General features: G+C 28.3%; 2 protein-coding genes across 3 annotated transcripts in view; one reads left to right on the forward strand and one right to left on the reverse strand.

Moving 5' to 3' along the window:
* Window positions 1-17775, reverse strand: part of LOC123301297 (probable serine/threonine-protein kinase DDB_G0271402) — an 86213-nt gene that overhangs the window by 36288 nt on the left and 32150 nt on the right. The window lies entirely within an intron of this gene.
* LOC123301311 lies at window positions 11324-14726 on the forward strand. The gene is made up of 2 exons (XM_044884050.1): window positions 11324-11566; window positions 13515-14726. The coding sequence occupies exons 1-2, from the start codon at window positions 11388-11390 to the stop codon at window positions 13780-13782; spliced, it is 447 nt and encodes a 148-aa protein (XP_044739985.1). The 5' UTR covers window positions 11324-11387; the 3' UTR covers window positions 13783-14726.

Genomic DNA, 17775 nt, shown 5'->3' on the forward strand with positions numbered 1-17775 from the left:
GGTGGAATTTCGTAAAATCCGTTCTTAGCTGACCTCTACTTGGCAAAAGAAATATTCCTGCCAAATTTCAAGTCTCTAGGTCTTATAGTTCCAGAGATATCGTGATGAGTGACTATCTATATCTATAGAAAGTCTCCTATATATTTATAGATAAATGCGAAAGTAAGCATGTTTGTTTGTTATGCTTTCACGCTAAAACTAGCGAATGGTTTTTAATGAAACTGTACAGGAAATATAGCTTATACTTCAGAATAACACATGAAATATAATTAATAAAGATATATTAAAAAATAAATAAAAAAATTTAATTTGACATTTGAAATTTGAAATTACCATAAATTACAGATTTCTGTAAAAATAGTCAATATAAAATATTTCAAGGCCATCTTCTCTGATATACTCAATGAATAATTACTATTATACATCTAAAAAAATATATTTTACCTGAGTAAAACAATTCCCACCATTATTTCGAGTGCTATAGAAAAGGGATAAGCGGGAACAATCTTTACTTTTAAACACAGCGAAGCGGGTGGGTATCACTCCAGTTAAATAAATAAATGAATATTTCATTATTTTATAGAAGATTGAAATCACATAAAATATTAAAAAAATATTTAAAGAAGAAAGTGTTTTTTTATTCATCTTACTATTTTAATATACTATTATTGCTTGTTATATTGATATAACAAAACGTTTGTAAACAGTAAAAAGTACGTATATCTACTTGAGAGTTAAAAAGTATAATAGTAATATTAGTTTATAAAGGTAAATTGACAGGGTGTTCTATAACAATAGTTCAAAAATATATGTTTACTCCGTTTATTCTTTCTCTGTCCTCCAAAATTCGTCTTTTGCTGCCCAGACTATTCTATATGTATTTTAAGGCATGCATGGGCAAACGTGGTTTAGAGAAGACACTCGGCCTTCCGATACCTTACCAGTGTCAACCAATAATACGAATAAGACAGAGAGACAACATTTTTTTTCTACCTATATCATTACTATTAGAGAAACTGAGATAGGTAGAAGAGTCGTATACCCGTCTCGCTTCCTCCTCTATGAGCAATGCGGACTTGCATAAAGAGACTCACAATAAACTTTATGGCACGCCATAAACTTATAAAAATGGAGACTTCTTTGACTTAAAATAACCCGCCCATGCCTGTTTTAAGGTTAGGTCAGGAGCAATAAAATCATAGCCTGCCTTATTATAAATTGTAAACTCCCCATTTATAACATATACTCGCAAGCAGTGGCTCTCAAACAAGTACGCTTGGAATTTGTATTATTATAGAAAAGAAGTATTTTGTGTTGGATTTACTTTAATTTACTTTTGCGAATAAACTATATGTTGTTCGTTTATTGTTCATTTATCTTTATTTGTTTTGCTTTATTTTGATTTTTTATTTTAGTTTTAAGTATTTAATGCTACACAAGATATATTTTTTGTCCACTCTGGTAAAATTAATCATAAATGTTTTATCCTTTTCCTAAACATAATAAAATAATTTTTTTTCTATAAATGCCATAAAACTCAGGGTACAATCTTTTCGTAAAAAAAGGCTGATTTTGAGAATTTAGAGGAAATTTCTAGAAAGAAAAACCCCCACTTTTTGGTCTTATTTTAAGATTTAACCTGAACACCTCCTTGAAATTGAGGGTTGGAAATCAGTATATACATTCTGATTTTTACTCCTTGTCGAAATCTAATGTTTTATCGAGGCTTTAAAGACTTTGCCCATCTCGACAGTCCCACCAAATTGCTTAGATTGATCCAATAAAATGTAATTAATGTTAAGGAAGTATTCCCATTTCCTAAACTTCAATTTAAACATTAGATGGATCAAAACATCTAAAGATAAAAATCCCATTTTAATAGAAATCATTAAATAAGAAGGAGCATCTAATGACGGGGATGAGTGGGTTGGTTAAATATGACCTTTGTGATGAAGCTCTGCCTGCTCCGAGTTTTTATTCAAAACTTTGTTCAGTTTATATACTTTTTTCTACTGTTATCGTGGCTATGTTAGTTTGGCATGCTATTTGCCATCCACTCTGTAAACTTGAAAATCAAATCAACACTAGATACATAGTAGTAGGTACCGTACATAAACGTTGATTGTTATTACAATGTTTTATTGAATAATGATAATATATTCATTATATTTAAATAAAATGAAAAGAAAGTTATAAAGAATGATGCGTTCGTTCCTTTTATTTATTTTTTTTTTTAGAAGTATCTTCAATTGTCTTATGCATATTCACTTGCGTGGAATTTATTTGCTTACTTTATAGAAATCTTGATAATATAGCATTACAATCAGAATATCAGTGGAGTAGAAAAGTGTCCGATTTAGAAAACGAAAAAATATATCCCAAATTATCTCTTGACCACCTTTATTAATAAGCTACTTAATAAAATTAGAACTGACGAAAATTAATTGTGTTATTATTTTAAGCGAATTGCATTATTTAGTATTTAGAAAATGTAGTACAACATTAATTTCTTTTTAATAGGATGATGTTCATTTAAGCGTAGACATTTTTGAAGTTGAGCCTTGAAGTTATTCACTTCTTGTCGCATCCGCTCTTTTAGTGCTTCAAATATCTTTTTATAAAACGCTTTTACTGCGTTTAAAATCTAAAACATTTCATTCTGCCGCGCCGCAATGAATTGATGATAAACTTAAATTTTATATAGTTATTTTTGAACTATAATATCAACATATTCCATTATAGCAAAATAGCACTTATTGTTAGAAGTTATCAAAGACGATCGAAAGACGAAAACTTTTTAATTATTCCTTAACTGCTCCTTAGCTCCCAAACGACTCAAATTGATACTTGTACCTTACCTGATTGAGCGTTGTAAAAACTTTTTAAGGAAGGCCTGTATAACCGACAATTTAAGGTTCAAATTTTGCCAATTCATATTAAATTAACAATAACCAATAATTCTTATTATTTAAAAACAAGTCAAACCAAATAATTGACTGAATTGAGTTAATTGTTGAAATATCCTATATAGGAAGTGTTGAATGTCAGTGCTAGGCATTAGTTTTTATAAATTAGAAGAGTTTAAACCAACACAATTATGGCGGCCGGCCTTTCGACCACCATTTATCTGGTTTTCGAAGGTAATTTCTACAATTTTATTCGTATATCGAGACTGTTTCACAAGATCAGTAGTTGAAGCTCACCTATGATGCTCATTTACGAACTCAATCTCACTTTTCACGTCCAGAGCACGCTATAAAATTTCAACTTGATATATCTTTTCGTTTTAGAGTAGACAGACGAACAGATAACCGGAAATGGCCGCTTTATATGATTTTAGGAACACCTATACCAAAATTTTTTCCATACTAAACAATATTTTTAAGCGTTACAAACTCGAAACTAAACTTGATATACCTTGATATATAACAAACTTACAGGGTAAAAAAATAAGTTATTGCTTGAAGATGTTCACCAGGTATTAATGCACAATTATAACATTTAATGCATTTAATGTAGGTATATGAATCGGATGTAATTTTCACTTGAGAAAAGAATTTATTTTTCATTTGAATAATTTTCAAATATAAATAAATTCACTATTGTTTAGATATAGATACCTACTTATACACCTTGATTGTATAAATTTCTAATTTTTTATTTTATAATTTAATGATTTTCTATGTAATAATTTATAATGTTCTGTTTATATAGTAATTAAAAGTAGATACTACACACCATAGACATATGTTGTTTTTGTACCCCAATGTGTACAGTTTAATACTAGGTGTACGGTGTAAAATAAAACGCGTTCTTTTTGTAATAGACCACAAGCACATACTGAAATGTTTCGGGTGAAATACCCACTAGGTTGAAAAAGATTATCGTATTTGTAAAAATAAGTTTAAGCACCATGGCGTCAGTGGTGTCAGCTTTGCGCGGTACCTACAAGGGATTACAGGTGAAAATATGGATGTCACATCCCTAGGTATTTCATCCCTGCACTAGCAAATACATACGGTGTTGCCTGATACTAACTCTGCATAAGCATTCGAAACGAATTACAAAAATGCTGTTCAAAAATAAATGCGATAATTTCGGTCCCGGAAGTTAAAAAAAACTATTGATCTCCCGTAAATTTCCGAAGCCCTACGTGTTTATTTGTATACGGCATTTATGTTGTTCGCTTCCAATGATGTTGATATGAAAATGTTCCCTATGGTACATTAATATACTGCACTTTTCATGTGTATGTATTTTAAACATTTTCGATAATATTGCTCCTCCTTCTAAAAAGTCAAAAACTTCTACTTTTATAAATCTCGTATACTCCTCTGCGTCACAAAATGAGAACAAGTTTTACCATTCTAAGTGATATAGCTGTAACATATCATAAAGTAATATCTCTTAGAATGGTAAAACCTGTACACATTTTGTGACGTGTAGATACATTACGTTATAATTATAAAAAAGAAATAGTCTGACGGAGAGTTCTGTAAATATTTTAATTTAAAAGTGAAAACAAACAATCGATTGAGTTAATTGTTTAAATTCAATGTATAGACAGTATTGATTACGGAATCGTTTGTTTTTTTCACGTCATAAGTAGAGAAAGATAGCCACTCTTGGATACCCAGGCATACAAACATATTCATATTCCCATATATGATATTCTCATATAATACACACGATATAATTTGCGCCCTCGCGAGTAAGCACAGATGTTTACGAAAAAATGTTTCAAACAAAAGTTGCATATATTTTATAAGGAACATTCTTTTAAAACTTTTGTTCTATCTCTTTACAGATTACAAGATGGGTCTGAAGGATCCAAGGCCCAATTGACCTATGTTGCTCATTTAATGAACACTACTTCACTTTTTACGTCTTGAGCACGCTGTAAACATTTCAACTTGATCTTTTTTCGTTTTTGAGTTAGTTGTCAGACAGACAGACGGGCAGTCGAAAATGGACTAATTAATTTGGTGATTTTATGAACACCTATTCGCTCCGTGCGTGAGTTTCGTTTCCATGGTAACGATACACTACTTTAATTATAGAATTGTATGGATGCATATATAATTGTATGGATTGCATTTAAGACTTACATTTAAAATTTAATATTCTTGTCTCACAAATTTAAATAAATAATTATGATAATTTACATTTGAAAAATAATATTTGTTCAATTTGATTTCTTATTTTCACAATTTTTAATGCATTAAGTTTAATTAATTCGTGTTTTTCAATAATTTTAATTTGACATTTCTATTACATTAACATGTAAAGAATTGCAAATTAGTCATAACAGCCCCCTTTAACTCCAAAATTTTCCACTTAAAGCGCTGGCATCGATTTTATTGTCCCTACCATGACTACGCACACAACGAATACCAAAATTTTGTTTGAAGCATCAATATTTTCAAGCGTTGCAAACTTGGGAACTTGGGGCTAAACTTAATATACCTTGATATATTTCATAAACATGGTATAATAAAAAGCGCACATGCGTCTCGGGCGGATAACTTGTTTCCTCACGTTGACATGGGCCATTATACCAGCAAAATAAATTTTAAATTAACGATGATTAGAAACATCTTTAATTGATTAAACTAACTGTATACGACAGTTAAATTGAAAAAAAAAGAAAGTAATTTAAAAATAATAAAATTACTTTTATTTACCTTTAATAAAAATATTTATGAATCAAAAATTTTATAATTAAAAAAATGATTTTCAAAAAATGAATTGTGTGTATGAATATAGCAAAAAGATGATAATGTGATGTTTACTTTGATAATATTTAATGTAAATTTCTTATTTAATTAATAATCAAAATATTAAATATGTCATAAAAACCACAAAATAATATAATATGATAATAAAAAAAAAAAAGTGATAATAATAATAATCGAAAATTATAAACAAAATTTTATTTTTAAAATTAGAAAAGATATATAATACTAGCAAAGATCCGCCCGCTTTGCTGGGCAGTTTCACGAATTTTTCAGACTATCACGTTATAGCCCTCCCTTTTGTTCACAATTTTATGAATTTTAATTTTTTGTTGGGGAACTTTTTTGAAAATCAAGTTTTGCCCATGATACTCGCTGACATTGTAACTTTCTATAGGTCAAATCATTAAATTAAACTGATTTGTATACTTTTCGGATCAAAATTACCTCATCCAAGTAGTTTTTGATATGAGACAAAAAATTTTTTTTTGCGATTTTCTCGATTTTTTCAAAGGGGTACCCCTTAAAAAAATTGCAAAATATCGAAAAAAAATTTTAATCTCCAATTTCGATAAAACTTAGAATATAAGGTAATTTTACGGTCTGAAATCTAATACGGACTGAAATCGACCCAAATATTGCGATATCCCCGAAAATCTGCATCCAATCATTAAATTAACCTGATTTTTATTCTTTTTGTATCAAAATTACCCCATCCAACGAGTTTAATCAAATTCCAGAATAAAATTTTTTTTTGCGTTTTTCTCGATTTTTTCAAAGGGGTCCCCTTTAAAAAAATTGCAAAAAATCGAGAAATATTTGTTTTCTCCAATTTCGATAAAACTCAGTATATAAAGTAATTTTGACCCAAAAAGTACAAAAATCGGGTGCATTTGATGACTGGTCGAATAGTTTTTGAGATACGGACTAAAATCGATCCAAATATTGCGATATCTCAGAAAAACTGTATCCAATCATTAAATAAATTAACCTGACTTATTTACTTTTTGGATCAAAATTACCAATTCCAAAACAAAAATTTTTATACTTTGCGCACATACACCAAAAATCATTACCCCATATTAAAATCTTTCAATTTGACACAGGCTGATATAAATCGGCCCTGCCACTGATATTCTAATTTTAACCTATAAAGCTCCATGATTTTATTTATATGTTTATATTTTTTATGAATATAGAGTTTAAAAAAATGTCTTGTGAGGCCTCTTAATTAGTTTTTTTCCCTATTTATTTCATTCAATGAGCTGAAAATAATATTCTAAATGACCTTGAATTTAAAACTACTTAAATTCTTTTTAAAAAGTCATCAAATGTGTAATGTAAATTTTTTTTAATAATAGAAAATCTTGGAACAATTTATTTGATAGCCACAAAATTTTCAAGTCATTAATTTTGTCGGTACTTTTCATCAATAATAAATATGTTAATCAAATCTTTAATCAAACAGTGTTGATTTATTTTGGTTTTTATGTTTTTCATGAAAACTGCATTCCAAAAATGAATTTAAGTATGGAAAATTGTTTTTAAGATATAAGAATGAGAATTTTTCATTTTATAGATTGGATCTAATTGTGTGGTTATTCATAAGCACACACAATCACAAAACTATTAAAACCTATAACTGCTACGCTTTTAAATTTATGACTTTCAGGGAAATATTAAATTATGCAAATGGCAAATAATGATTGATATTCAGCCGAAAAAAACAGGCCGGTATAAGGTCAATCTTCACCCCTCTGATAACCAGGTGAGAAATTTTTTTTTGAAATTTTATTACTTGATAAACACTCCTGTCATAGTTTTCCTGTCGAAAAGTGTGGCTATTTTTATTTAAATTAATTTTAATCAATTTTTCCCATAAACAATTTTTTCAAGCAAGCGTATATTATTTTTGTAATTAAATTCTCTTTCTTCTGATACCAATTACGATTGGAAAAACTATGAAAGTAATGTTTAAAAATTAAAAAATTTCACAAAAGTATGTTTCATCAGGTTATCAGATGAGTGCAGATTAGACCTTGTACTGTCTCTTAGACCAATATTTGAGTATTTATTTTTTCAAGATATATTGCTTATTTGCTTTTTATGATTTTCTGTTTATGATTCGGATTTACAATATTTTCAACTATTTTCGTTGATAATTCCCGATTTTTTAACAATCTGATGTCACTTCAATAGGGTCTTACCAGAACTTTAGGTAAAATTAATCTAAAGTGTTTTTTAAACAAATTAATTTGACCTCAAATTAATATTATGTGAATAAAATCCTATTGAATATAATTAAAAGTAGATTAAATTTATTATGCAAGAATTTTTCGATAACGGTTCGGTCGGTGTTCGATAAATTATCAAACCATTAGCAGGATACATTGATAATGTTATTTATTTAAATTTTCAAATACCTACCTACATCTAAAAAAATATATTATTGTATGCAAACAACTCTATTGATTATAAATTATGGTGAACACTTAACAGTTCATAGACATATATTTATTCATTTGTGTAAATTTTTTAACATTTTAGATTAAATACAGAGTGTGAGGATAAATTTAGATAAACAAAATTAAAAAATGTATTTAATTATTGATACTAAGAATTGAATGAACTGAGACGACTATAGTCAGAGTATTGAAGATTGAAGAGCGATATCTATATTATCAAATTTATAAGCATTACTTGCACACAATATATCATATATTTTTGTAATTGCGTGGTATTGTAAAGCCAAAAATAATCACCTTAATGGGCACTTGCTTCACATACCGAAATTTTTTTCAATATTTTGTTTGAAGTTTGACTGTGCCACACGTTCTTCTACAACGGAGTAGGAATCGAACCAAAGACCTAATGCATAAATGCGTTCATAGATGCTTTAAGACCATAATTGACGACGATCAATCATCACTGAATTGACTGGTTTCAAAAATGTTAAAAATTATTGAAATCTTAGTCTTTGATAACAAGTCCCCTTAAATTATCCGTTTATTTTCGGTTGAAATAATTTTAATTTCAAGACAAACTTAAAGCATTCGTATGTGCCAATATCCTTGGCGAGATTAGGAAATTGTTTATCAGTTGTTAAATGAAGGAAAAACTGTAATTATAATTTTCTAGTAATTATACATAAATACATAAAATTTTTTTTTTATTGTTAAACATTTGTACATATTACCGATATAATTACATATAGCCGATAAAAATACGTTTAAATTTGAAAAGCGTAGCATAGTCAACATTAAATCGCAGTTAAATTTCCCGTTTCGAATCCGACAAAACCGAGTATAGAAACACACATAGAAATATTTATATAAGTTCTATGTCTTTTCATTATTTTTATACAGAATGTTCGATTTACATTTAGGCATATAAATATTACGAGCATGGCAGAGTACATGCGTTAAGCAATGCATCTAAGTAAGAGGTATTATAGGTGTTATATGAAATTGCAAAAGTAATTGTATAGTGGCTTATCTGTTGTAGTTCATTTATTCAACTAAGAAAGTCCCACTCTCCAAGCATCTTACAACTATCTCAACGCATATTGAAGCTTCAACATGTCATGTATATAATACTTCTTACTTAGATGCATTGTTTAACGCATATATTCTGTCATACTAGTGATATTTATATGCCTAGATGTAAATCGAACATTCTGTATACTTATTTTTACTGAGCTTTTAGCAGCTGAAGTCATATGTACAATACGTTTATTAATATGACTTCTCACCCAATAGTTTTATGTTTTTGTAATAATATTGCCTATATTTTTATTTAGGAACTTTTAACACATAACAAATGAAACGATTGAGTGAAAAACTTATATTAAAATAACATAATAAAAAGGTTCAGGGCTTAAAAATATTTCCACTCACTAAATTTGGCTCCACACGCAACAAATACATATATTGATTTCAGGTTTCCACATAATAGCAAATTTTTAATTTTCCAAATAGCACCAACAAGTTCAAATTAATAATTACTTCATATATGTAATTCGTAGAAATGTTATTAGTTTAATAGCATTTTTTCGATGTAAATTAAAAATTGAATGGATTTATTCCAGGAAATGATGATATTCAAAAAATTATACTTTTTTAATACAGTATTAAAATTTTTTTTTTCATTTTTCGAACTCGTTCTGTTTTAATTTATGACAACAAAATTGAATAAAATGAGCAGTATTTAGAAGTTTTGGCAAGTTTAAACTGAACAGACTATTGCCTACCCTTCATGATTTGATTTTGGCTACCATATCAAAAATTAGGTCTGGGTTGTGAGTCCTTGACGAACTCATGCACAGGCTCACTTTAATCAAAATAGAAGTGTCTTTGACTGAAGTCTGTGAGACTGTGTAGGGAAGAGCTAATGTTAAATTGATTCGCGTCCGGGTTGACGAAATAAGACACTGCCTGGCAAGGGCCAAGGGAATAAAAATCTTAAAATTTGGGTTACGGAATTTATGGATGGCTCTTTACAGTGGATCCAAATGAATACACAAATGTAACGAGAACACTCAATACAAGAGTTTTAATATGACACTTAATACAAAAGTTATCAGACGACACTCGATACATAAGTATGTATTTTGAACCTTGCAAGTTAAATTTTGTTAGTAAATCACAACAACATTTGTGGGTTTTTTGAAAAACAAAACAAGTTAGAATGAGTGTGTAAATACACTATAATTTATCATTTGTGACTTCCATTATTGTAAAGAATGTTTTTTTTTAGAAGTTCACATCTTTCAGTTGAAAATTTTGTCTGATAACCGCTAGACTGACGCTTGCAAATTGTTAAAATTTTACGTAATGGACCTGTTACGGATGTATGAGCATGTGAATTGAAGGTAAACAAATAAAACAAATATATATTTTCAATTTGAAGAATAAAATTTTTCGATATATGGAGTAATTTTCAAAATATAGAAAATTTTCTTCAATTATTCAGCTTTCGATATTTCGAAAACCAAAGCAGAAAAGTTATAATAACATTCAGCATCAATGTTGAAAATATTATAAAAATAATTTCAACCCTAAATCTACCTTCCTCGTACATTCCTTATATATAGATGGCGACACTTGGTTTTTTTCTTTTCTATGTCATTGCTAATATGTTTACTTTCTATTAAAAAGAATTTTCTTTTCAATTGTTCCAAGTGAAAATTATCAAAAACTTTTTAAAATATGTCCTTTTTGGGATGTCTATAAGAGCCAGTGTATTTTATATCGATTTTCAATGATTTTCTTCTTAAAAATTTGTATGGATACCTATGCTGAAATTTTAACCAGATATTCTTTGAGTAAACGTCTGCCTATAATAAGCTTTTTTGAGCCTTTAAATTAAACATCTGCTGATCGAAAAATTCTAATTATACACTTGAGCCTTAGTATGCCATGTGTAGCCAACAACAGCAAAAATTTCCACGAAAACAAATATATTGTAAACCAGTTTAATTTCTTCCATTCTTGTATTGCAATTATTTTGATAACGGAAGTTATAAACCATGTATCGAATTCTCTTTATAAATTCCTAACAAAACCCACAAGACTGATTTCAAACTGAATCATATCTTGGTTAACTCTTTTGTCGACTGTTCACAACGATAAGAGACTTTATTAATTTATAACAATGAAGGTGACATTTTGTATTTTAATTTGTATTATTTACGCAATTCAAAATGTTTATACTGCGAAAATTGCTGATGAAAAGCCGGTAATGGTCCCACAACAAAATCGTATAAAAGATCAAAATTGTGAGTGTACAAATTGGGAATATTGTCGACAAATTGGTGGTGAAGTCAACAGCGAGTAAGTTTTAATTACATTGTGTTAAGATTTTATTAGGGAAAATTTTAAAACTAATTTTTAGCTCTATAAAATTGTTTATTGTGTGTTTGTAAAACAATTTTCCATTGTACAAAACCAATTATAAAGAAAAATCAAAAGACGTGAAAATAATACAACTTTCACAGACATGAAATAACTCAATGCTCAATTATTATTTGGCCAATTGTATTTTGTGCTCGAATAAAACAAATGTAAACAAATTAAATTATGGAAATACATATTTCTAATTTCCAAAAAAATAATAAGTAATGGTCTTAGAGTAGAATTCATTGTTCAATTTCATTTGGCTCTTTTGAATCAAACTAATTTTGGACACGAGTAAAAAAAATATAAACAAAACAACTTGTCGAACAGATATTTCATATAACATCTGAAAGAGGCCTGTATGTTTTCTATACAAGTTGGAAATCATCTCGTTAGCCAATTTTGTTAAAGAAGAAAAGTTTTTATGGACGTTCTTATGCATAAGACAAAGAAGGAATGATCTGTAGTTATATATGTATCACTTGTACATATACGATACGGCGCGCATCACAGACAGAACACATTCCCTCTTTGTTTTATACATAAGAACGTCCACAAAAAAATCTGGTTTCCAAGTAGTATACATTTTTTCATCCAAACTTTTTTAATATAGGCAATTGCACATAAATATTATAAATATAAGAGCTTATAAAAGCTGGTTGGTGCTTTTACTAGCATTTTATGGTTAAAATAATACTTGAACTACATATTTGTATCATTTTCTTTTCATAATTTCCCTTTTGTATTAGATATGAAAGATATAATAAAATATCTTAAATATCGAATATAAAAATGATATTGTTCCCAATTTGGCTGGACTATTGAAGAGAGGATAAAAAATGTATATTCTTAACATCGCATATTTTTCAATTTTTTTCTATCAAACGTTAATAATAAAATAAATCATTTTAATTGGGCATTAAAAACTTTTTGTTATAAATTTAATACGGATCGTAAAAGAAAAAGACAATGCACCCCACACACATGCTTCCAATGAATAATAGCAATAAAATTTATGAAATAATGTGTAATGGCATTTTCTTATCAACAAAACATAAATTTTCATGAAACTATTTAAAAAAAAATCCATTAAATATTTTTTCTATCAAAGGAATGTTTTTAAGTGTTGATTAGATAGCATAGGCAATGATTCAGGAACACTCAATTCGCCGATTTTCTAATAAATCTATGCCATATTTTTCTATCTTTCCTTGAAAAAATTAAGATGTATGAAAACGAAATTGAAACAAAAATTCCCTGGTACTTAGGAAATCACATTTTCAGCTGAAACTGAACTATTTATAAGAATTCAAGTAAAAACAAACAATTGCCTGAGTTAATTGTTGAAATACCATGCATTGACTGTGTTGATTTCTCTGTCACATTAAACATACATACATGTCAAACATAAACAACTGATATTCCCATATAATACATACTATACAATTTACGGATAATTTGCGCCTTCACGGGTAAACAGTGATGAATACGAAACAATGTTTCAAACAAAAATTGTATAATTTTTTATAAGGAAAGTTTTTTTTTCATTTTTTACAAATTTGTGTTCTATCTCTAACGGTTTACAACATGGGTCCTACGAACCCAAGACCCAATTGACATATGTTGCTCATTTACGAACTCTACTTCACTTTTTACGTCCTAGGTACGCTGTAAAAATTTCAGCTTGATATCTTTTTTCATTTTTGAGTTATCGTCGTGATAGACAGACGGACAGATAACGGAAAAAAGACTAATAAGATGATTTAAACTTTTGGCTGAAACGATTTGGATCGGACATTAAAATATTATTACCCTCCAAGTTTAGCTATATCCAAGTGCTACAATTAACCAAACATTATAATACAGGCTTAATTATTTTTTGTAGTGTTTATTGCCAAGGATCTTATATGAATATTTGCTGTATAATTCCAAAACCAAATCGAAATAAAGAGGACATTCCCCCAAATACCGTGAGCAATCAAGTTTTGGAAACACCAAAACCCAATGATGCAGTCGCACAAAGTTCTCCAAATTCTGTGGATAAGGAAGTATCAGAAACGACAACATCAAAATTAAATGATGCAGAAACACCAAAACCGAATAGGGTAGAAGAACCATCACAGGACAAACATTTTTTTGTGCAATTAATTTAAGAAAAGACATAAAAAATAAATAATTCATTGAGCGTTAATGCTAAATAAGATGAACCTTTCAATTCGACCCTTTCGATCATTTTCGAGTCTATTAATCGGAATCAACACTTTTTTTTAATAATTTTTATTTAAAATTGTTATCATTTCTTTTTGTAAGAATTTGAATAGAAATTATTTATGAAGGTAAATCATTGGTTGATAAACTAACTATTTTAATTTCTATGCCATTTATAATACAGAACTGACTACGCTTGCGTTTGAATATCATAATGGCCAACATGATCAGAGTAATGATATCCTTAGTGATATATGTTAAATTAAGAATAAAATGTCAAACCGTGGATGCCAACATGCTGGCATGTATTAAGGAACAGAGGCTATGATAGAACGTTGCATTGGCGTCATAACGATGCAGTAACTTGATGTTTCTCGCGAATCATATGTTTTCTTGTGATTTTCAAAAAGTTGAGGATACAATCTTAGAAAAGTTGAAGATATCTGTCTGAAATATTTGTAGATTTTGTTTCTATCTCGGTGACATAAACGGCCGCGGCGCGGCGATCAGATCCAATTTGTTAAAAAAAACACGATTATATTCACTTAATTCGAAAAAAAAGGCAAATGATAATTGTTGGAGTGAGCTAGAATTATTCTTTACAGGAATCACAACAATTAATGTGAAAGATGTAAAAATCAAAGCCACGGATTATATTTCGTGTTTAATACTCGAAAGTTTATCTCGTTAAGTCGCAAATTTTATTAACAAAATTTATTTCGAAGTAAAAAACTACTTTCTTTTTCGAATTAACTTTATATTTGTGGATGTTTGGCATTTTACTTATTTCATAAAAATAAAAAGAGACAAAAAATATGAGGTTCATCTTATTTGACACTCACTATAACTATTATACATCATTATTACACATGAAACAAATTTTTATATATTCATACATTTCCAATAAATAAAATGAAAAGTAAATTTCTTTTAAAAATAAATAAATAGTAATTTGTAATTACAATTACAAATATCAACACATAATTAAAAAAACACGTGGTATATAATTAAAAATTCAATTATTAAAAAAAAATTGTAATTAATTTCTTTTAAATGTCCTATATCGATCAAATAAAGTTTGGATTATCCAAAATTAGAAAAGTTTCTCTATGCGGCTATAATTCGAACTACGGTTTTAATTTTAGTGGTAAAAGAGGCACACACAAGAGGTGAGTAATTTTACGAACTGAATCCTACACATTCACGACCTTAGCACAAAACAGAATTTTTTGATAAAATATCATAAATATATCATAAATATGAGTTGATGGCCTTACTATTCAAATCCAAAAGTGTTTTGTTTATTTGGAACAAAGTAATTTAATAAAAAACATGATAATACAGCTACATGTTATTCGATGTGCAAATAAATAATTTTTCAAAATAAAATTATTGTGTTATCGAAATTGTTTTGATGACATAAACATTTCACAGTTAGTGCTTTTGATTGTTGGCCGAATGCCCATACTACATTATAAGCATATATCGTGTATCGTCCAATATATATGTGTATCGAAATTACCCGGTTCGTAGTCTAATCGAATTTGTTTGTTGATTATGAATAACAACAAACTGCGTCTATAAATTTAAAGTTTATTGATCTGTTTGCTAATTTTTTTTGTTTACATATAAACTTTTTCGATTTAATTTTGCAATGGTAAGAAATATCATTGGGAAGAAAAAGTATATAGTACAAAATTTATTTGCGAAAATTGATGATTTTGTAATCATTTAAGACGATTTTATACTCCGTATTTATAAAATAAGCATCAAGGTCCCAAGTTAGGTACGCTTAAAAATATTCATGGAAAGAAGAAAATTTTGGTATAGGTGTTCATAAAATCACCATCCATTTCCAGTTGTCCGTCCGTCATTACGATAGCTTAAAAACGAAAAGATACATCAAGCTGATTTTTTATAGCGTAAAAAGTGAGTTTGAGTTCGTAAATGAGGAACATAGGTCAATTGGATCTTTATGTAGAATCCATCTTGTAAACCGTTAGAGATAGAACAAAAGTTTAAATGTAAAAAATTTTTCTTTACAACAAAAAAAATTAATTTTTTGTTTGAAACATTTTTTCGTAAACATAATTTTTTACCAATGACGGCGCAAATTAGGTCAAAACTTTGGTGTCCATTTGCTCCAAAACTATTAAAGATAGCCATTTGAAAAACTACAGGAAGATTCAATTAGTGGTCTAGTGAAAATTTCTCGAAAAACAAAAAAAATTCTAGAAAATACTTTCGGAAATTTTCGAAATTTTCAAAAAGCCAAACAAATGGCGTCCAAAAGACCACCATAATTGTGGTAGTTTTCAGCACTTTATAAACAGTATATTTCAACAATTAGCTCAATTGCTTTGTGTTTGGTTTGATTTCATAATAGTCTCACACCAGAGAAACGAACGCTTAAAAACTTTTCAAATTTGGAAATTAAAAAGAAGTTGAGTACAATTTTTGATATAATTGGAATCGTGGAATCCAGTCCCCATTAGATTACTTTGAAATATTAATACACTTGGAATACAACATTGGGCAGCTTATTGGCGAAATACGATTGCAAAACTTTCTCGGTCCAAAAAAGAGAATGGTCATTTTTTAAAAATTGAGTCTGAAAAACTTTCAAACGCAATATTTTTAAAATCGACCTTGTCTTCCGGAAGAAAGCCTTCCATTTTTCAGAAAGTTTTAGGTTCCCGATTAAATTATATGTCTTTATTTTAATAGACTGGAAGACTCTGTATCATTTACTCTCAAACAGGACATAATAACACAAAGTTTATGATAAATTCGAATATTTATACGTCAATGTTAATAAACGAGATTCATTTGTCATGTCAAAATAATTTCCGTTTCCCATGTTGTCAACCAACTAATTTAAATCTCTACTAATATAACCAATCAAATCTGTTAAAAAACACATTTAAGGTATTTCCAGCATGGTATTTGCAGTTTCTATGTTAAAGCAATGGTGCAATTTTTTTTTCGACAGAATTTAACGAAAAATTAAATTTAAGAATTTAATAATGCTTACTATTAATTCCCAAAGTTTCAGAAATTTTGACCGTTTAAAATGGGAAATAATTATGCCAACGTCCCAATTTCGATCAATTTACGTCAAAATTAATATCTCGAAAGTGAAAATTAATTTCTAAATTTTTTTTTTAGAATTTTATTGTATAAACATTTTTTCTACTTTTTCTTCAATATATAATAATATCATAAAAAATAGTTGGAGAGACCGGACATTTTACATGCTTTAAATGGGACATGACCCTCAAAATCGCGAACTTTGTCTTTAAATATCTCGCGATCTAAACGGTCAAAAATTATGAAATTTTAGGAATTCATAAATAAAGCTATTATAAACCCGAGAAAAAAAATTCGGCCAAATCTGTCGAAAAGTGATTTCATGCTGGTACTACCTTAATCGTTAATATAATTTAATATTTTTAATTCAGAAATAAAGATTAAAAATTTTTTTCCTAATTAGTACCAAGCAGAGCCAAGTATAATAAAACTTAGATTAAAGGTAAATATTAATCAAAGCAATATTTGAAATATTTAATCTTATCTTAATTACTTTTAGAAGAAAAATATTACATATAAGTATTAGGTGTTAGACAAATACATTATCAGAATTTGCGTAGGTGATATAGGACAAATATTCATTTTGTTAAAATATATCCCCTTAAGGACCCACAATAAAAATATTTAGCTAGATTATAAAATTATTAATTAGCTAGACCGGTTTCGATTGCTTTGGCAATCCTCTTCAGTAGCATTAAACCTCTTAAAATTAAAAAGTCTTAAAATTAAAAAATATTTACAAATCCGAAAAAAGAACCGCATCAATCTGAAACAAATAATAATAATAAAATATTACCCTTAAAATTAAAATAAAATTATTTACCCGATTATAATAATAATAAATCTTT

Source organism: Chrysoperla carnea, chromosome 1, assembly GCF_905475395.1.
Source record: "Chrysoperla carnea chromosome 1, inChrCarn1.1, whole genome shotgun sequence".
Lineage (NCBI taxonomy): Eukaryota > Metazoa > Arthropoda > Insecta > Neuroptera > Chrysopidae > Chrysoperla > Chrysoperla carnea.